The 13,756-nt window shown below is 52.4% G+C and overlaps 2 protein-coding genes across 4 annotated transcripts in view; one reads left to right on the forward strand and one right to left on the reverse strand.

Moving 5' to 3' along the window:
• DELE (death ligand signal enhancer) overlaps window positions 1–5,290 on the forward strand; it is a 21,499-nt gene extending 16,209 nt beyond the window's left edge. For all 3 annotated transcript variants that reach the window (XR_005839536.2, XM_046900459.1, XM_015293624.4), the window contains one exon: window positions 2,950–5,290. The gene's annotated coding sequence lies outside the window, so the exon portion shown is untranslated. The remainder of the gene's footprint in view (window positions 1–2,949) is intronic.
• On the reverse strand, window positions 1,706–12,314 carry PCDH12 (protocadherin 12). Its single transcript, XM_414518.8, has 4 exons — window positions 9,357–12,314; window positions 8,857–8,951; window positions 7,724–7,875; window positions 1,706–3,323 (listed from the first exon to the last, which is right to left on the reverse strand). The coding sequence occupies exons 1-4, from the start codon at window positions 12,105–12,107 to the stop codon at window positions 2,962–2,964; spliced, it is 3,360 nt and encodes a 1,119-aa protein (XP_414518.5). The 5' UTR covers window positions 12,108–12,314; the 3' UTR covers window positions 1,706–2,961.
• Window positions 12,315–13,756: the final 1,442 nt, after the last annotated feature.

Below are 13,756 nucleotides of genomic sequence, written 5' to 3' on the forward strand. Positions count from 1 at the left end.
GAGAGTAAAATTCTGGTTATTAGGGCTTAGGTTTCTGTGGGATGCAATTGATGAATCCACCTGTGCTGGTGGAAGTAATGCTGTCTTCAGCCATCCTGTGCCTTTGTCGGTGCCCTTCAGTCCCCAGTTATTATTCCTTCAGCTCTGGCAGTCAGTTGCTCCCATGGGGGCACCCCTTTGAGTCACAGTGAGCAAGGTTTGCTTCAAAATTTATATTGTACACGTGTGCTGAGCACGTCAGCTCATTTCCACCAAAGTGGCTAAGGGATGCTCCCAGCAGGCAGTAGCCAACGTCAGGCAGGCAGAGGCAAGCAGCTGGTATGATAATTTCTTCCACTGGGGCAGCTGAGTCCGGAAAAAGGCATTTGTCCACACAACTTTAAGCTGATTCAAGGGCATCTGTACAAACTGTCCAGCTTCCTGTAGCTATCTGCGTTGCTCTGGTGCTTTGTGTAGATCAGGCTCTGAAAACAAAGGCGACGGCCCCATCCTGAACTTGCTGTGGTCTCCATTCAGCAAGGGAGGGGCACAGCAACAGCTCAGTGCATCCGATAGCTCAGATTGTTCTTCTAGTCTGGTCTTTCTGCCCAGACCAAACTTTCTTGGACCATTTCCTTTATCAAGCAGGATACAATTAGCAGGAAATTCCTCGGGTGTATTTCCTATTCTGCAATAATCCACAGCATGCTTACGCAGTGATCAGGATAAGACAGGAGTGAGGGATGGGGGGAGCTGAAAGCAATTTGCAGAATCAGAAATTTGTCTCCTTTTTAGCCTGCTCGCTGTAATGTATTTTTGTGTAAAGACTGTCCTTTGACAGGCACGTCGAAGTAATGTACCAGAGTGGGATGTGAGGCTCTGCCATGTGTTTGTCCTCTGTGCATCCCCAAGATGCAGAGGAATCCTGTCAGGCTGCAACTCCTCACTGTCACAGATATGCCACCCTCATAGTTTGCACAGCTGCATCTCAGTTAGAATTTGGCTCACTGTCATTGTTTTGGTGCAAGAGCCTGTTTTGTTTGTGAAACAAAACAGCAAGATGTTTCTATCAGCAGTGTGGCAGTATGAGCATGCTAGGGTAAACTCATCAGTGTAATTTATTGACAGAGATGGGGTCATCTGTGAAGCACTTTGGAGATTTGAACTGTAACAGTGGATATCCTGGGGTATTTAGAAGGCCACCTGGGGAAATTTTAATGTGTTGCTCTCACTATTTGGTCCCAAGAGCAACAGGAATTAAAAAAAAAAAAGGGGGGGGGGGTTCATTTACTTTCCTTTAAAATTACATGGCAGATTCTGTGCTGCTGTGGCTTGTGTATGTGCATCCTAAAAGCAGGGCACAATAACCTCCAGGTGCATGGAAAAGGAGTGTGGGTAGGATGCTTTTGAGATGCTCCAGCTCGTATCTGTTGGGTGGTACTACCCATTCTTATTCAACTTAGCAATAAAGATGAAGGCTAAAAATACCCCCCAAAGACACCTGATGCAGCAGCTTCAGTGCCAGCAAATTGCTTTTGGAGAAACCTTTGTTGTGTGATCTGCGGTACCCGTGGAGAACTCAGTGCGGTGTTTTTAATGTAAAGGTGGTGAGGCAAAGGAAGCAGTGTGTGCAGAGCACTGCTGGCCCTGTGCTGTGATGGGGGGGAGGCTGGCAGTCTCTTCTCAACATATCTTTTGTAGTCACTCAGGAAGCAACAGCGCTGTGTGTTGTTAGCTGTGGGAGTGATGGCTTTCCTTTATTCCCATAGCATGATTCTACATTTTGCTAGAGTGCCCCATGTTTGTTCTGTGCTTTGTATCTCAGTTGGAAAGCAAAAACGATGGTAGAGAGAAAGGAGTCCTGTGTGTGTGTGATCCAGCATTGCTTACCTGTGGTCTCCATTCTCCCAGAACTTCTACTGCTCCTCTACCCATGTGCCAACTGTGAACCACTGCCAAAGCCTACAGATCCTCTCCCAGTGCCTGTGCCCCTGTTGTCTTGCCATTTTGGGTGCAAGTCCCCATGGTTAACAACACCTTTGTGTGCCTCTTCTGCTCTAACTAGTATCTGTATCTTAGTTTTTCAACACATGCTACTATTCCAAAGCAGTCTTAGAGCTCACATACACGTGAAACAAAATGAAAACCCATAGTATGGGTGAAGCTTGTGACTGAATATTTCAAAACTGTTTTCACGCTTCCCTTTTCCCAGGTTACCTTTGACAGACTCCAGCCATCTGTTGTCTGCTTCTGGGCAAGGACTGTGCTCCAAAATCCAGTGGCCCTCAAAAGAAAGCGCAGAGAAAGGAATTGTGATCACCTAGTGCAACCACAGGAGAGATGCCAGAGCAGAAGGGGGTGATTTGGGGCCATTTTACAAAATGCCAAGTTCCTAGTGGTAGAAAAAAGCTGAAAGCATCAGTGAAGAGACCCCTTTCTGAGTTGCCTTTTCAGGGTTTCTGCAGACACAGCACTGTCTCAGCTATATTGGACCTTGTTGCAGACATATAGTGTTAGAAAAAAAACAAACTATTTTATTTAAATAAGAACTGAGATCATGGAGCCCAACTCTGCAGCATGTTGCAAAGTCCATGACCATACTAGTTTATCCTCCGTGCTGCACAGTCTGTAGTCACATGGATATATCTGTGTCGTTCTCGGGTGTGATCTGACAAAGCCCCCTCGCTCAATCTGCCTGCCCTGGGAGGAGAGGGCCCTCCTGCTGTTGTGCGAGTTGTGTGTGATCATAAGGTGAAAGATGAGGGTGGAAGAAGAGGGGAGACAGGAACAGGCAGGGGGAAGGGAGCTAAACACAGTGAAATCAGTCATGGAGAAATTTGATGGGGTGAGGCAAAGGAAGATATATGCCTATCATGATCAGTCTAGACATGAATGACGCTCTGGACCTCTTAAAACACGTGTGCACCCAAATAGAGAGAGCTTTGTTTGACTCTTGTCTCCTTGTCACAGCTGCCAAGCTGCCTACAGAACAGGAGCACTGTCATCCAGTCCAAGGCTCTTCCCACGTGCTGACAGCTGCCGCAGAAGCCCTGAGCCTGTTTCATTGTGCACTTGGACCTTCTGGGACAGAATCATTTCGAAGAGGGTGCTCATTTCTGAGAGGAAGGTGCTGGCCAGTCTTGTCCCAGCAGCGTTTGAGTCAGACCCAGGGCCTTTCCCAAAGGTCTCAAAGGTCCGTGGTTTCTCCCGCCCCACAGCTTCCTCATCCTGTGATGAGTGCAGGGAGCCAGGGGAGAAGACGTTGTCCTTGTAATTGCCAGTGGGTGGCAGGGAGAGCCGTGCCACCCATGCTGGGTCAGCCGTCAGCCTCTTGAGGGCCAGCTCTGGAGGGAGAGAAAGCAAGAACTGGTGGTGAGACATGAGGAGGAGAAGACCAAGGAAGAAAAGATGAGAAACGAGGAGACTTCCTGAGATGGAATCTTGGAAGACTGACTGTAAGCAAATCTAGAGTTAAGCCACCAGCAGCATCATTCAAACTGACAACTTAAAAAGCAAAGTAAAATTGGTTTAAAACTTCTGTCTTTTGTTTTGAATAACCATTAGGATTTCTTTGCATTCCCATTTGTTGTGGTTTATAGTGGCGCTTCACTAAATGGTGAGCAAAGCCAAAGAAACTGAAGGTTTAGGACTGCAGGGGATGCAACAGCGGAAAGCTTCCAAGGGGGAAATGTCAAACAGAAAAAGGTCAGTGGTGGACTTCCCTTACAGTTCACTCTGGAGTAGGGATTGGCTGCTGAGTAGTCAGGTTGAGACTGAAAAGAAATGGGTTATTGCGAAAACAGTAATAATAGAAGTGGAATGAAATTCTGGATTATGAAACGCACAGCTGGGTGGTTGAGAGCTGGTAACAAAATATGGAGCTATAAAGTAGTTGTTCATCAATTGGAAACAGATGAGCAGTAGTGGGAGCCTAGTGTGGGCGTTGGCTGTGGGCTCATTAATGTCCCAGTAATGTGATTCTGCCCTGAAATGGGCAAATGAAATCATACAATGTGTTGGTCAAGGTATTCCCTGTTGGCATAAAGACATATCCGTGGCATTGTTATTAGGTCTGGCAAAACCTGATTAGAGGTATTACATACAAATCTGATTATCCATCCCTAAGAAAGAGGATCTGAAGTGACAGAAGTGCAGAGAAATACTGTTGAGATGAAACAAGAGCAAGCCTGAGCTTACAAGATGGAGACCCCAGAGGTAGGGTTGCTTCGCCTGCTGAAGCAAATGCTCACTGGGGATCTGACTGCAACCTGCCATTATTTTGATGAGTTAAGCACCAACAAAGGAAATCTCTATGCTTAAAATAGTGTTGGCAAAAGAAGAAGTGATTAAAAGTGTCCGTGAATAAACATATACTGGAATTTAAAGGAAGGACCTCGTAGCAGAGCGAGCCTGGAATATCTTCCTCACCAGGCAGCAGGAAAGGAAACGGGTTCTTATTTTAAAGTAGAGCTTTGCAGTGGATAAACAGACTGATGTATGCAGAAGCTGCTCTCCAGCCCTGCTCTGATCCATATCCTAAGCAGAACCTAGAACTGCTGGAAGGTGTGAAGGGACAGGCAGGTTTGTGCAACACTTGAGTCAGAGAGCAGCAAAACAACAAAAATGTGAAACACCACAGCAGCCTCAATCAGAGGGCAGGAGTTGGTGTCCTTATTAGAATTATGCCTCTCTCACTGACTTACAGTGAGCTCAGAAAGGAGGGTCCCCATTCTCATGCAGTTGTGCTGTTTCGAGAAGATAATGATCTGCTGAAGCCTGAGACAGCCTCAAAAACAAGTCTCCTTCCTCAGCCAGCTAAGTAGTTACCCTTTTTCTCTGAGACAGAATTGTGCCTCAGTGTGCATGGGGTGAGGGGGAGCTGGGATTCAAAACTTGGGAAGGAGAGAAAGGCAGATGCATTACTTAGGCTTTGTTTCAGTGGAAACCTCAAAATTCTGTCATGTTTGAAGCTTTCCTTCTGCAACCTCAGCATTTTCTTTTCGTCACAGTGACTGTTCCTTAAGAGCTCTCCCAAGCATGCTGAAGCCCCATGCATTTGCTTTAAAACAGACACAGCTCTGTTCTTCTCAGTCTGTGTGCAACCACTGTGCTCACTGAGTACTGTGATGCTTCAGCTCTGGAGCAGAGCAGCCTGCTCACTGCAGGGAGAGCTGAGACTCAATGGGCTGATTGTTCTGGCCCCTGCGACCGTGAAATCCTTCAATTAGGCATGTTGAATTTGACTGATAACCCTACTGCCTTATTTTAACAGTGTTTTGTTTTATGATCAATAAAGACGTATCTCTTGCTAGCCACCGCGTGCTCTGTTTTGCTGGTAGGGGATAGGTGCTGCTATGCTGTTCTGAGTGTGAATAGCTCAGGTGGGGGCTGGCTGCTTTACAGTGTAAACAACCCAATAGCCGGCTGGGCCAGATCACTCCTGCAGTTTTTCCCCCACTGTGAATAACACAAAGGCCCAGACAGCCCCAGCCAGCTGTTAGGATACTTCTGAGCACAAGCAATGCTTCCTTCCTCCCTCTTTCAGGATGCAGGTCCACTTCTGTTTGTGTTTGGGAGAGAAGGAAGGAGTCCAGCAGCTCTGTTGTCTGCTCTCTGTTGCCTTTTTGGGAAGGCCTGGGCTCACAGTTAGGACTATTTTTCACCACGGCCTCTTTTGTCACGTCCAACACTACAACATGAGCAGGAAGGCACCAGCACAGACTCAGCATGCAGCACTGGTATTTACTGTGAAATTCAAGTGATTTGGTAGAAGGCTTTTTTCCTACCAAGTGCAAGCAGTATGGGAGGTGTGCCTTTTTGGGTGTGCCTGGCCACAGCACAGATTACTTAAGTTACCACAATTTGCTGCAGTCATTCCCCAACTTAATTCACCTGCTTGCAAGTGGCATGGAGAATATATAAACCAGTGCTATAAGCTGAGCAAAAAAAAAACCAACACGGCAGGCCATAAACATTGCTGAGGAACACTGAATAACCTTGTTCTGGTCGGTGGGCATGGAGAGCTGTTACAGCCCAAATCTGTCTGCGGTGTGAAAGGAGAAGGTGAAGCTGCAGCAGCAAAATTCAATGAATTCTTCATCACTGCGCTTGCTGTGGAGGAGCACAGAGGCTCCACAAAGCAATTTCTGCTGCAGGACGTGAGTCAGACTAACTCTTTCAAATGGAAATGCCAGTAGAAGAGATTTGGAACAAATCAATAAAAGGAACATGTAGAAAATGTCAGGCCCAGATGGTATCCACCCCAGAGTGCTGGAGGAACTCAGATATGAAATTGCTCAGTTTATTAGCTGTTGTTCGTTAACTACTGCTTCAAATAAATACAATATCAGAGGAGCAGAAGGTAGAAATGATGACATGAGCTTTTAAACTCATAAAGGTGAATCTGGTCTGGGCAGATTCATAGGAATCATTATATGCCAGCTAATAGCTGAATACCTGTTACACAGACAGGAACTGTTCTCCAAATGTGTTGGTGCCTCTGAAGGAGGTAGATGATGAGTCCTGGCTGACAGAGGACACCTGAGTTTGCAGAGGACCTGAGCTGAACCTGAATTAACAGCCAGGTTGAGTTAGGAACTAAGGGATGTTAAAAGCTAGGGAGAAAGGGGAGGAGTAAATCTTCCCCAGAAAGAGTCATTAGTGGAGTCCCAACAGTCTGAGACCTGTGCTGTTCTCCGTAGGGGTAAATGATGCAGAGCAGTGGCCGTGTTAGCACTGATTCCACTAAAACACCCAGAGAGGTAAAAGCAAGGAGCTGCTGAAGGACCTAAATCCCAGCGACATGAGCAGAAAATGGCTGGTGGGTTTCTCTGTCTACTGGATAACCAACATGTGGAACCACACGTTGTGTAGTGGTTACTCCCACCGTGCACTGGAGGGATTTTGGGCCACCGTGTTCAATGACAGCTCGGTGTGCAGTCTGGGCAGCAAAGGAATGAACAACCAAAAAAAACTCCTTATGCCACCAAGACAGATGAATCCCAACCACTGCACACAATTCTGGTCAGCACATCTCAACAAATACATTTAAAAACTGGTAAGAATGTAGAAGAAAATAACCAGGATGGTAACAGGAGACAAGAGCTAACCTGTTCAGCCTGGTAGGAAGGAGGGACCTGGTGGGGCTCAGGGGGTCTAGAAGATCACAAGGGGCACAGCTCTTCACCTTTCTCACTTTGCATGGACCAGAAGGCCATAAAGCAGAGGTCTCAGACCAACGTGGGAAGCAGAGTTTTTGTTTAGCATGCTGTTAAGCTGGACTTCACCCCTAACCTACAGCAGAGGCCAACCTCACAAATCAGAGCAGATGGATCTATGGAGGAGAAAAGTCTACCAAGGACAGTCAGATGCATGGACAAATCCAGCATGAAGCTTAGCAAGTCTCTTTGGTGTCAAATGGTGCAGCACCAACAGCATAGAATAGCCCATGCACCAGCACTCTGTGATGAGCTGTCCCCTGCCTTAGACAATCATTAAGGTTGGAAAGACCAACAAGATCATCTAGTCCAACCACCAACCCATCGCCACCATACCATGAAACTACATCCCTCACTGCCACATCTACCCTTTCTTTGTAAACCTCCAGGGACAATGACTCCTCCACCTCCCTGGGCATACATCCTTCAGCCCGGCCAGTATTGTCTTCCCACTGAGGTTAGCACGTTGTGTGGGGACATCCCACTGCTGCACCCCAGCCCCAGCGTATGCAGTAAGTCCACCTCACCTGCCTGCGGCTCCAGCAGGGTCTCCAGTTCCTCTCCCACCAACTGCTGCACCGACAGCTCAAAGCCACTCTCTGAGTCGCGGTCCTCAGCCTCGCTCTCGCCATGCCCGCTGTCCTTTGTGCTCAGGCAGTCAGCATCCAGCCCCGCTGCCCTGCAAGGGCCCAAGTACCCAAGTCAGTCACACATCAGCCCCTGCCATGCTTATTATTTTGAAGATGGTTGCCCTAATCCCCCATAAAATGACCAAGAAATGGGTTGTGAGCATCGTTCTCCAGCTGCCCTTCACCCCACAGCTCCACGCACCCCATTCATCTGCAAATGGCCCTTCAGATGGACCTGTATGTGTCTTCAGAAATGCTACTTTTGCAATCATCTTAGTCTGTTATGCTTGAAAACACGTGATCAAAAGCAGGGGGATCAGGAGTGCCACAGACTCTTTGAAAACTGGGCTCCAGCTGGGTGCTGGGCAATGTGAGTTTGGAGGAACTGTCCGTGTGCAGGACCAGGTGAGGAGCACACAAGCCCAGTCCTGCCCCAGAGGTCTTCATCCTTCACCAAGCTCAGCAGAGGGAGCTGGTGATGGAAAAGGTGGAGATAGCTGTATCTGGCCATGGCCTGGAAAATGGGGATGAGGGGACACGGGGACATGGAGTTGAAGACCTGGCATCCTCAGGAGCTTCCATCTAGAGCTGTCAACTACATAATTTAATGGGAACAGTGTAAAGTGTGCCTCTGAGAAAGTCTCCGGCACACAGCTGGGGTATCTCAGACTTTCCTGTGTCTTCTAGCAGTGTCTTCTGACCTTGTGGTACAGGAAGAGATGCCCTGAACCAACATCAGCGTGCACCCAGAGCAGTGAGAAGTCTCATCCTTTCATCCCTGTACTGCTGCCTCCAGAGCTGGGACCCTCTCTGCTCACCTTCCCATCACACTGATGTTTCCTCAGCAATGGTAGGCAGACAGCTCATGGCCATGGGGAGCTCAGGTGGGTACGGAAGGAGCTGCAAAAGGTGCCCCAGGGAAGAGACAAAGAGCATTCCTAGAAGGGATCTGAATCCATTGGTGTGGAGGTGAGAGTGAAGGAACATCTCCTGGGGAGGAGGACCTGCAGGGAGATGTAAGCAGACCTTACCTGCTGCCATTCTTGGCCGTGTACTTGTTTCCCCTATGGTTTGTTTTGGGCTGGAACTGGCCCTGGTGCAGCAGAGACAGCAGCTGGGAGATTTGCTGTAAAGCAGGAAAAGCACGTTGAGCCCTGCAAACACTGCACAAGCTGCTTCCTGCCCGGATGTCCCCTCTGAGCTGCGCCACCTTTTTATAGTGTTTCCTCCTCCTGCAGATGGCTCAGCATCCCCACGCTGGGCAAAACAAGGGCCCTCACAGCCCACCTGGCCTGGGCACTTCCCCTGTGCCACGGCACCATCCCTGCTTGACGTGCCCTCCCTGGGAGGTGGGGTTGTCCCCCTCCCAGCATCACCCCAGCTCCCCACATGTTCTGGGGACATCCACAGGCCCTGCCCATGGTGGGGTAGCCTCCCACCCTTCCATTCCCTGAGCTGCACAATCCCACCCCAATTCCCAAGCAAATTTTGGGGTCTCCATGCCTGCTGCAGCTCATGGGACATCGCCTACCTGCACAGGGGCTGACTCCATGGCGAATTCCCCGTTGGGGCTCTGTTCTGCCAGGGCCACCAGTGACAGCCGCACCAGGCTGCGTAGGATGTGCTGGGGTGGCCGGGGCTGCGGGGCTGACAGCGGGGGCTCCTCGGGTGGTAGATTCCCCACCACATCCGTGGGGCTGTTTTTGGGCCTGTGGGATGGGCAGGGCCGGCGCTGCACGACAGGGAGGGTGAACATCCCCTGCTCCTCATCTGAGTCCCTGGAGACCCTCTGGTTCCTCAAGGTCCGGTAGAGAGTAGGGGTGAGGAGTGGGGGAGGCTGCGGGGAGCCTTCCACGCTGGGCTGTTGGGGCTCAGCCCCCCGGGGCCGGCCCCACGGTGTGGGCACCAGGTGGATGTCAGCCTTCTGTATCTGCCGGGGCGGCTTCTTCAGCTGCTGCTGCCTGCGCGCATCCTCTGCCTCTCGGCAGTTGTAGGCCATGCTGTCCTTCTTCTCCTTCTTGCGCAGGGACAGGGTGAGGGCCGAAAGGAGCAGGCAGCTGCCCAGGAGCGCAGCCAGGCAGATGGCAGCCACCACAGGTGGGCTTAGCCAGCCTGGCCCCCCAGCTGACATTTTGGAGAAGGCTCCGTGCTGTCGGAAGAGCAAACGCACGCAGGCCTGGGTGTGCAGGGGTTCATCCCCACCATCACTGATGCGAACGGCCAAGTCTTGCTGGGTGCCAGCCAGCCTGCTGGCATTGCTGGCATTGAGGAAGGCCTGTCCTGAGAGCGGGTCCAGCACCACGAGCCCCGCAGCATCCCCACCCATGATGTCATACCGCAGAGCCCCATTGCGGCCGGAGTCTCCATCCCTGGCCACTATGGTGAAGAGCAGGGGAGTGTCGGAGCATGACACATTGGCCAACACTGTCTCCATGGCACTCCCATTGCCAGAGGTCACCCAGACACAGCCCGTCTCTGCACTCACCAGCACGGACAATGTGGCCATGCCCCTCACCAGCGGCGGCTCAGTGACCACGGGTGCATTGTCATTCTGGTCGAGTACCTCCAGCCGAACAGTCACATTGGAGGCCAGCACGGGGTGGCCACCGTCCTCTGCAGTCACCAGGAATTCCAGGCTGCTCATCTGCTCATGGTCAAAAGCTCGGAGGGCAGTGATGTCCCCACTGATGGGGTCGATGGAGACCAGTCCTAACACTGTGGAGTCCCGAATGCTGTAGGTGACCTTCCCGTTGAAGCCCAGGTCAGGATCAGTGGCACGGACAGTGAGCAGAAAGGCCGGCACATCGCCATTCTCCTCCACAGCGCGCTCGTAGGAGGTCCTCTCAAAGGAAGGAGCATTGTCATTGACATCGCTGATGCAGATGGTGAGGTGCTTCCACACTGCCAGGGAGTGCTCACCCTGGTCCCGCGCCACCAGCGTCAGGTTGTACTCAGCACGCAGCTCCCGGTCCAGCATGGCATTTGTCATCAGCAGATAGCTGTGGCTGTTGGTCTGCTTCAGCCTGAAGTGCTCATCCCCTGGGCTCAGGGAGCAGTGCACGCGCCCATTGTTCCCTGAGTCAGGGTCGCTGGCTGTCACCAGAGCCACGAAGCTGTCTTTGGGGACAGCCTCGGACAGCACAGGTGCCCGCGCCGCCCAGGTGACACGGACATCAGGAGCATTGTCATTGACATCCAGCACCCGGACCAGCACCTTGCAGTGTGCTGGGATGGGGTTGGCACCCAGGTCCCTGGCCTGCACATCCAGCTCATAGGCATGGGTCTCCTCATAGTCCAGTGGGCGCCTCAGGACCACGCTGCCCATGCGGGCATCGATGGCAAAGGTGCTCAGCACCTCTGGGGGTGCATGCTTGCTGAGGCTGTACTCAATCTCCCCATTGGGTCCCTGGTCGGGATCGGTGGCCGTGACCGTCACCAGCAGTGTCCCGAGCAGAGCATCCTCCCGAACCTCAACCACCAGTGAGCTCTCTGCAAAGACGGGGCTGTTGTCATTGGAATCAAGAACAATGACTTTGATCAAAGCGGTACCTGACCGAGGCGGCTCCCCGTGGTCGGCAGCTGTCAGCACCAGATCGAAGGAGGAGTGCAGCTCCCGGTCCACTTCTTTAATCACAACGAGCTCGGCGTGCTTTGTGCCATCAGAGCCCGAGACGACTTCCAGTGCAAAGTGCTCGCTGGGGGACAGCGCATAGGAGCAGTGCGCGTTGGGGCCGGTGTCCGCATCCAGTGCTCTGTCCAGCGGGATGTGCATCTGCAGCGATGCACTCTCTGACATCTCCAGCTCCAGCTCAGGCGTGGGGAAGCGGGGCGCATGGTCGTTGATGTCCAGCACTTGGACCTCCACGTGGATCAGAGCCAGCTGCTCAGCCGCCAGCACGTCAAAGGACACCCAGCAAGGATCGCTGTGCCGGCACAGCTGCTCCCTGTCCACGCGCCCGGCCGTGCTCAGCTCGCCATCCCCACTCTCCACGTGCAGAGGGAACATCCCAGGGCTCTGCAGCAGACGGAAGTTTTCCCCCATTTCGCCGCTTTCACCGTGCTCAAAATGCTCAGCCAACGTCCCTATCACGGTGCCCTCCGGCACCTCCTCGAACAGGCGGTACTGCACCGTGATGGTGGCCACCTCCTGTGCATCAGTGGAGAGGAAGAGGAGCCACCAGAGAGCCCGGAGCTGTAGAGCTGAGCGACCCAGCAACAGCAGCCCGCCGAGGGTACCCATTGCCCAGCAAGTGGCCGTGGGCTCACCCGACTGCCTCCGCATCCTGCACAGACCTCAGGGTGCACACCGAGACACCGTGTCTTCACTTGTTGCCCGTTGCCACTCACCAGCTGGGAAGGAGAAGAAAGAGTGGGGGGTTCTGGAGGCTCTCCCCTGCCTTGCCATCTCCCTGGGACGGGTGGCTGAGCATCCTGGGCTGGAGCATCCCAACAGGGAGCAGCGGGGTCGGCCACCACTGCAGCCAGGAGTGGTGTCCGGCAGTGGGAGGTGGATCGGCTGAGCTTCCTATGGAAACCCCACCTACAGGAAAAGGGAGGCCCAGCTCGGCACCGTGCCGGCAGGGTGGGGGCTCATGGGTCAGCAGGCCACGGGGTCTGCGAGGTGTGGAAGTGCTTCTCATCTCCAGCCTGCAGGGACTGTCGTTGTATTCACCTGCAAAATGCATTTGATAGAGCACGCAGTTCCTGCACCCAGTCCTGGATCCAACACCAAACCCACACACATGCTTGTTATACCTAATTGGGATCCTGCTCTTTGTCTGTGGAGGGATATGTGCTTGGGGAAGCTCTCTGCAAAGCTCGGAGGTGACAATGGGCATCTGTTCCTGCATCACCCTAAGGGCTCCTTCCCCATGCTGTTATCTTTTTGACCTGCCCTCATTTGCTCTAATTTGCCCAAACCCAGCTGTAACCCTCATTCCTCTGCTTTTTTCTGTTGATTTTGAGGGCATTGTGTCCACATTTTCCACCACATGGCTTTTGAGTACATCGGTGCTCGATTCTCCCCTGGGCACCCAAGGACGACTTCTGCCAATGCCTGAAACCCTCTGCAGTGTACAGACTGGTGCAGCTCAGCCATGGCACCAGGACTCGCAATGCTGGGCTCAGCCCCACATCCAGGTGACCTTGGCCGAGTCATTTCCCTTCTTTGTGCAGTGGCTTCCTCCGTGGCCAAGGGAGGCGAAGCCACGAGCTGTCAGCAGGGATGCTCTCAGGATGCCCGCGGGTGGGAGGAGAGGATGTCCCACAGCCCCGGGTGGCTTTGGGTGGTGGGGAGGGACAGAGCTGCTTCCTGCTGGGGTCAGCATGGCCTCGGGAGCTGCTGTGTGTTGTGGTGTGGCAAGCAAAGTGACGCAAACAAATGCAAAGAAGGTGAGTGGGCGATGAGCTGGGACTTGCCAGGAGCACCACCAGTAATGTAAGATTCGGTGCTCAAAATGAATGAGGTCCCCTCCCGCTCTTGCTTCCTGTTCACCCACAGGCAGGCTTCCAGCTTGCAGGTGCTCCAGGACCTTCACAGCCAACTCGCAGCTCCAGCACTTCCCCTCGGGAGGCTGCATCTCACACCCTCCACAGACAGCTCAGGATAAGCACCTGCTCTGCTCAGCTGTTGCATTGATCTTCAGCCACCGCACGATGCTGCTCGTGCCTGAAGCGGATGCAGAAGTCATTCACTGGTGTGAGAGCCTGGCTGCTCAAAGCTCCACCATGGGGACACTCCACCGTCCCAGAGCTGCACATCACCAGGCAAACCCAGCCTGGACACACTGGATAAATCTCTGCTGTGGCTTTCCAGTTGCATGTGTTGTTCGGGGCTAAAATCTCCCAGCAGCTCCAGAGAGAGCTCTAAAGATGGATTTTCCCCAGGACTGGGCTGTAGGCAGCTGTGGTCACGGTTGGATTCAGGCTGCA

The sequence above is a fragment of the Gallus gallus genome, chromosome 13 (genome assembly GCF_016699485.2).
Source record: "Gallus gallus isolate bGalGal1 chromosome 13, bGalGal1.mat.broiler.GRCg7b, whole genome shotgun sequence".
Taxonomy (NCBI): Eukaryota; Metazoa; Chordata; class Aves; order Galliformes; family Phasianidae; genus Gallus; species Gallus gallus.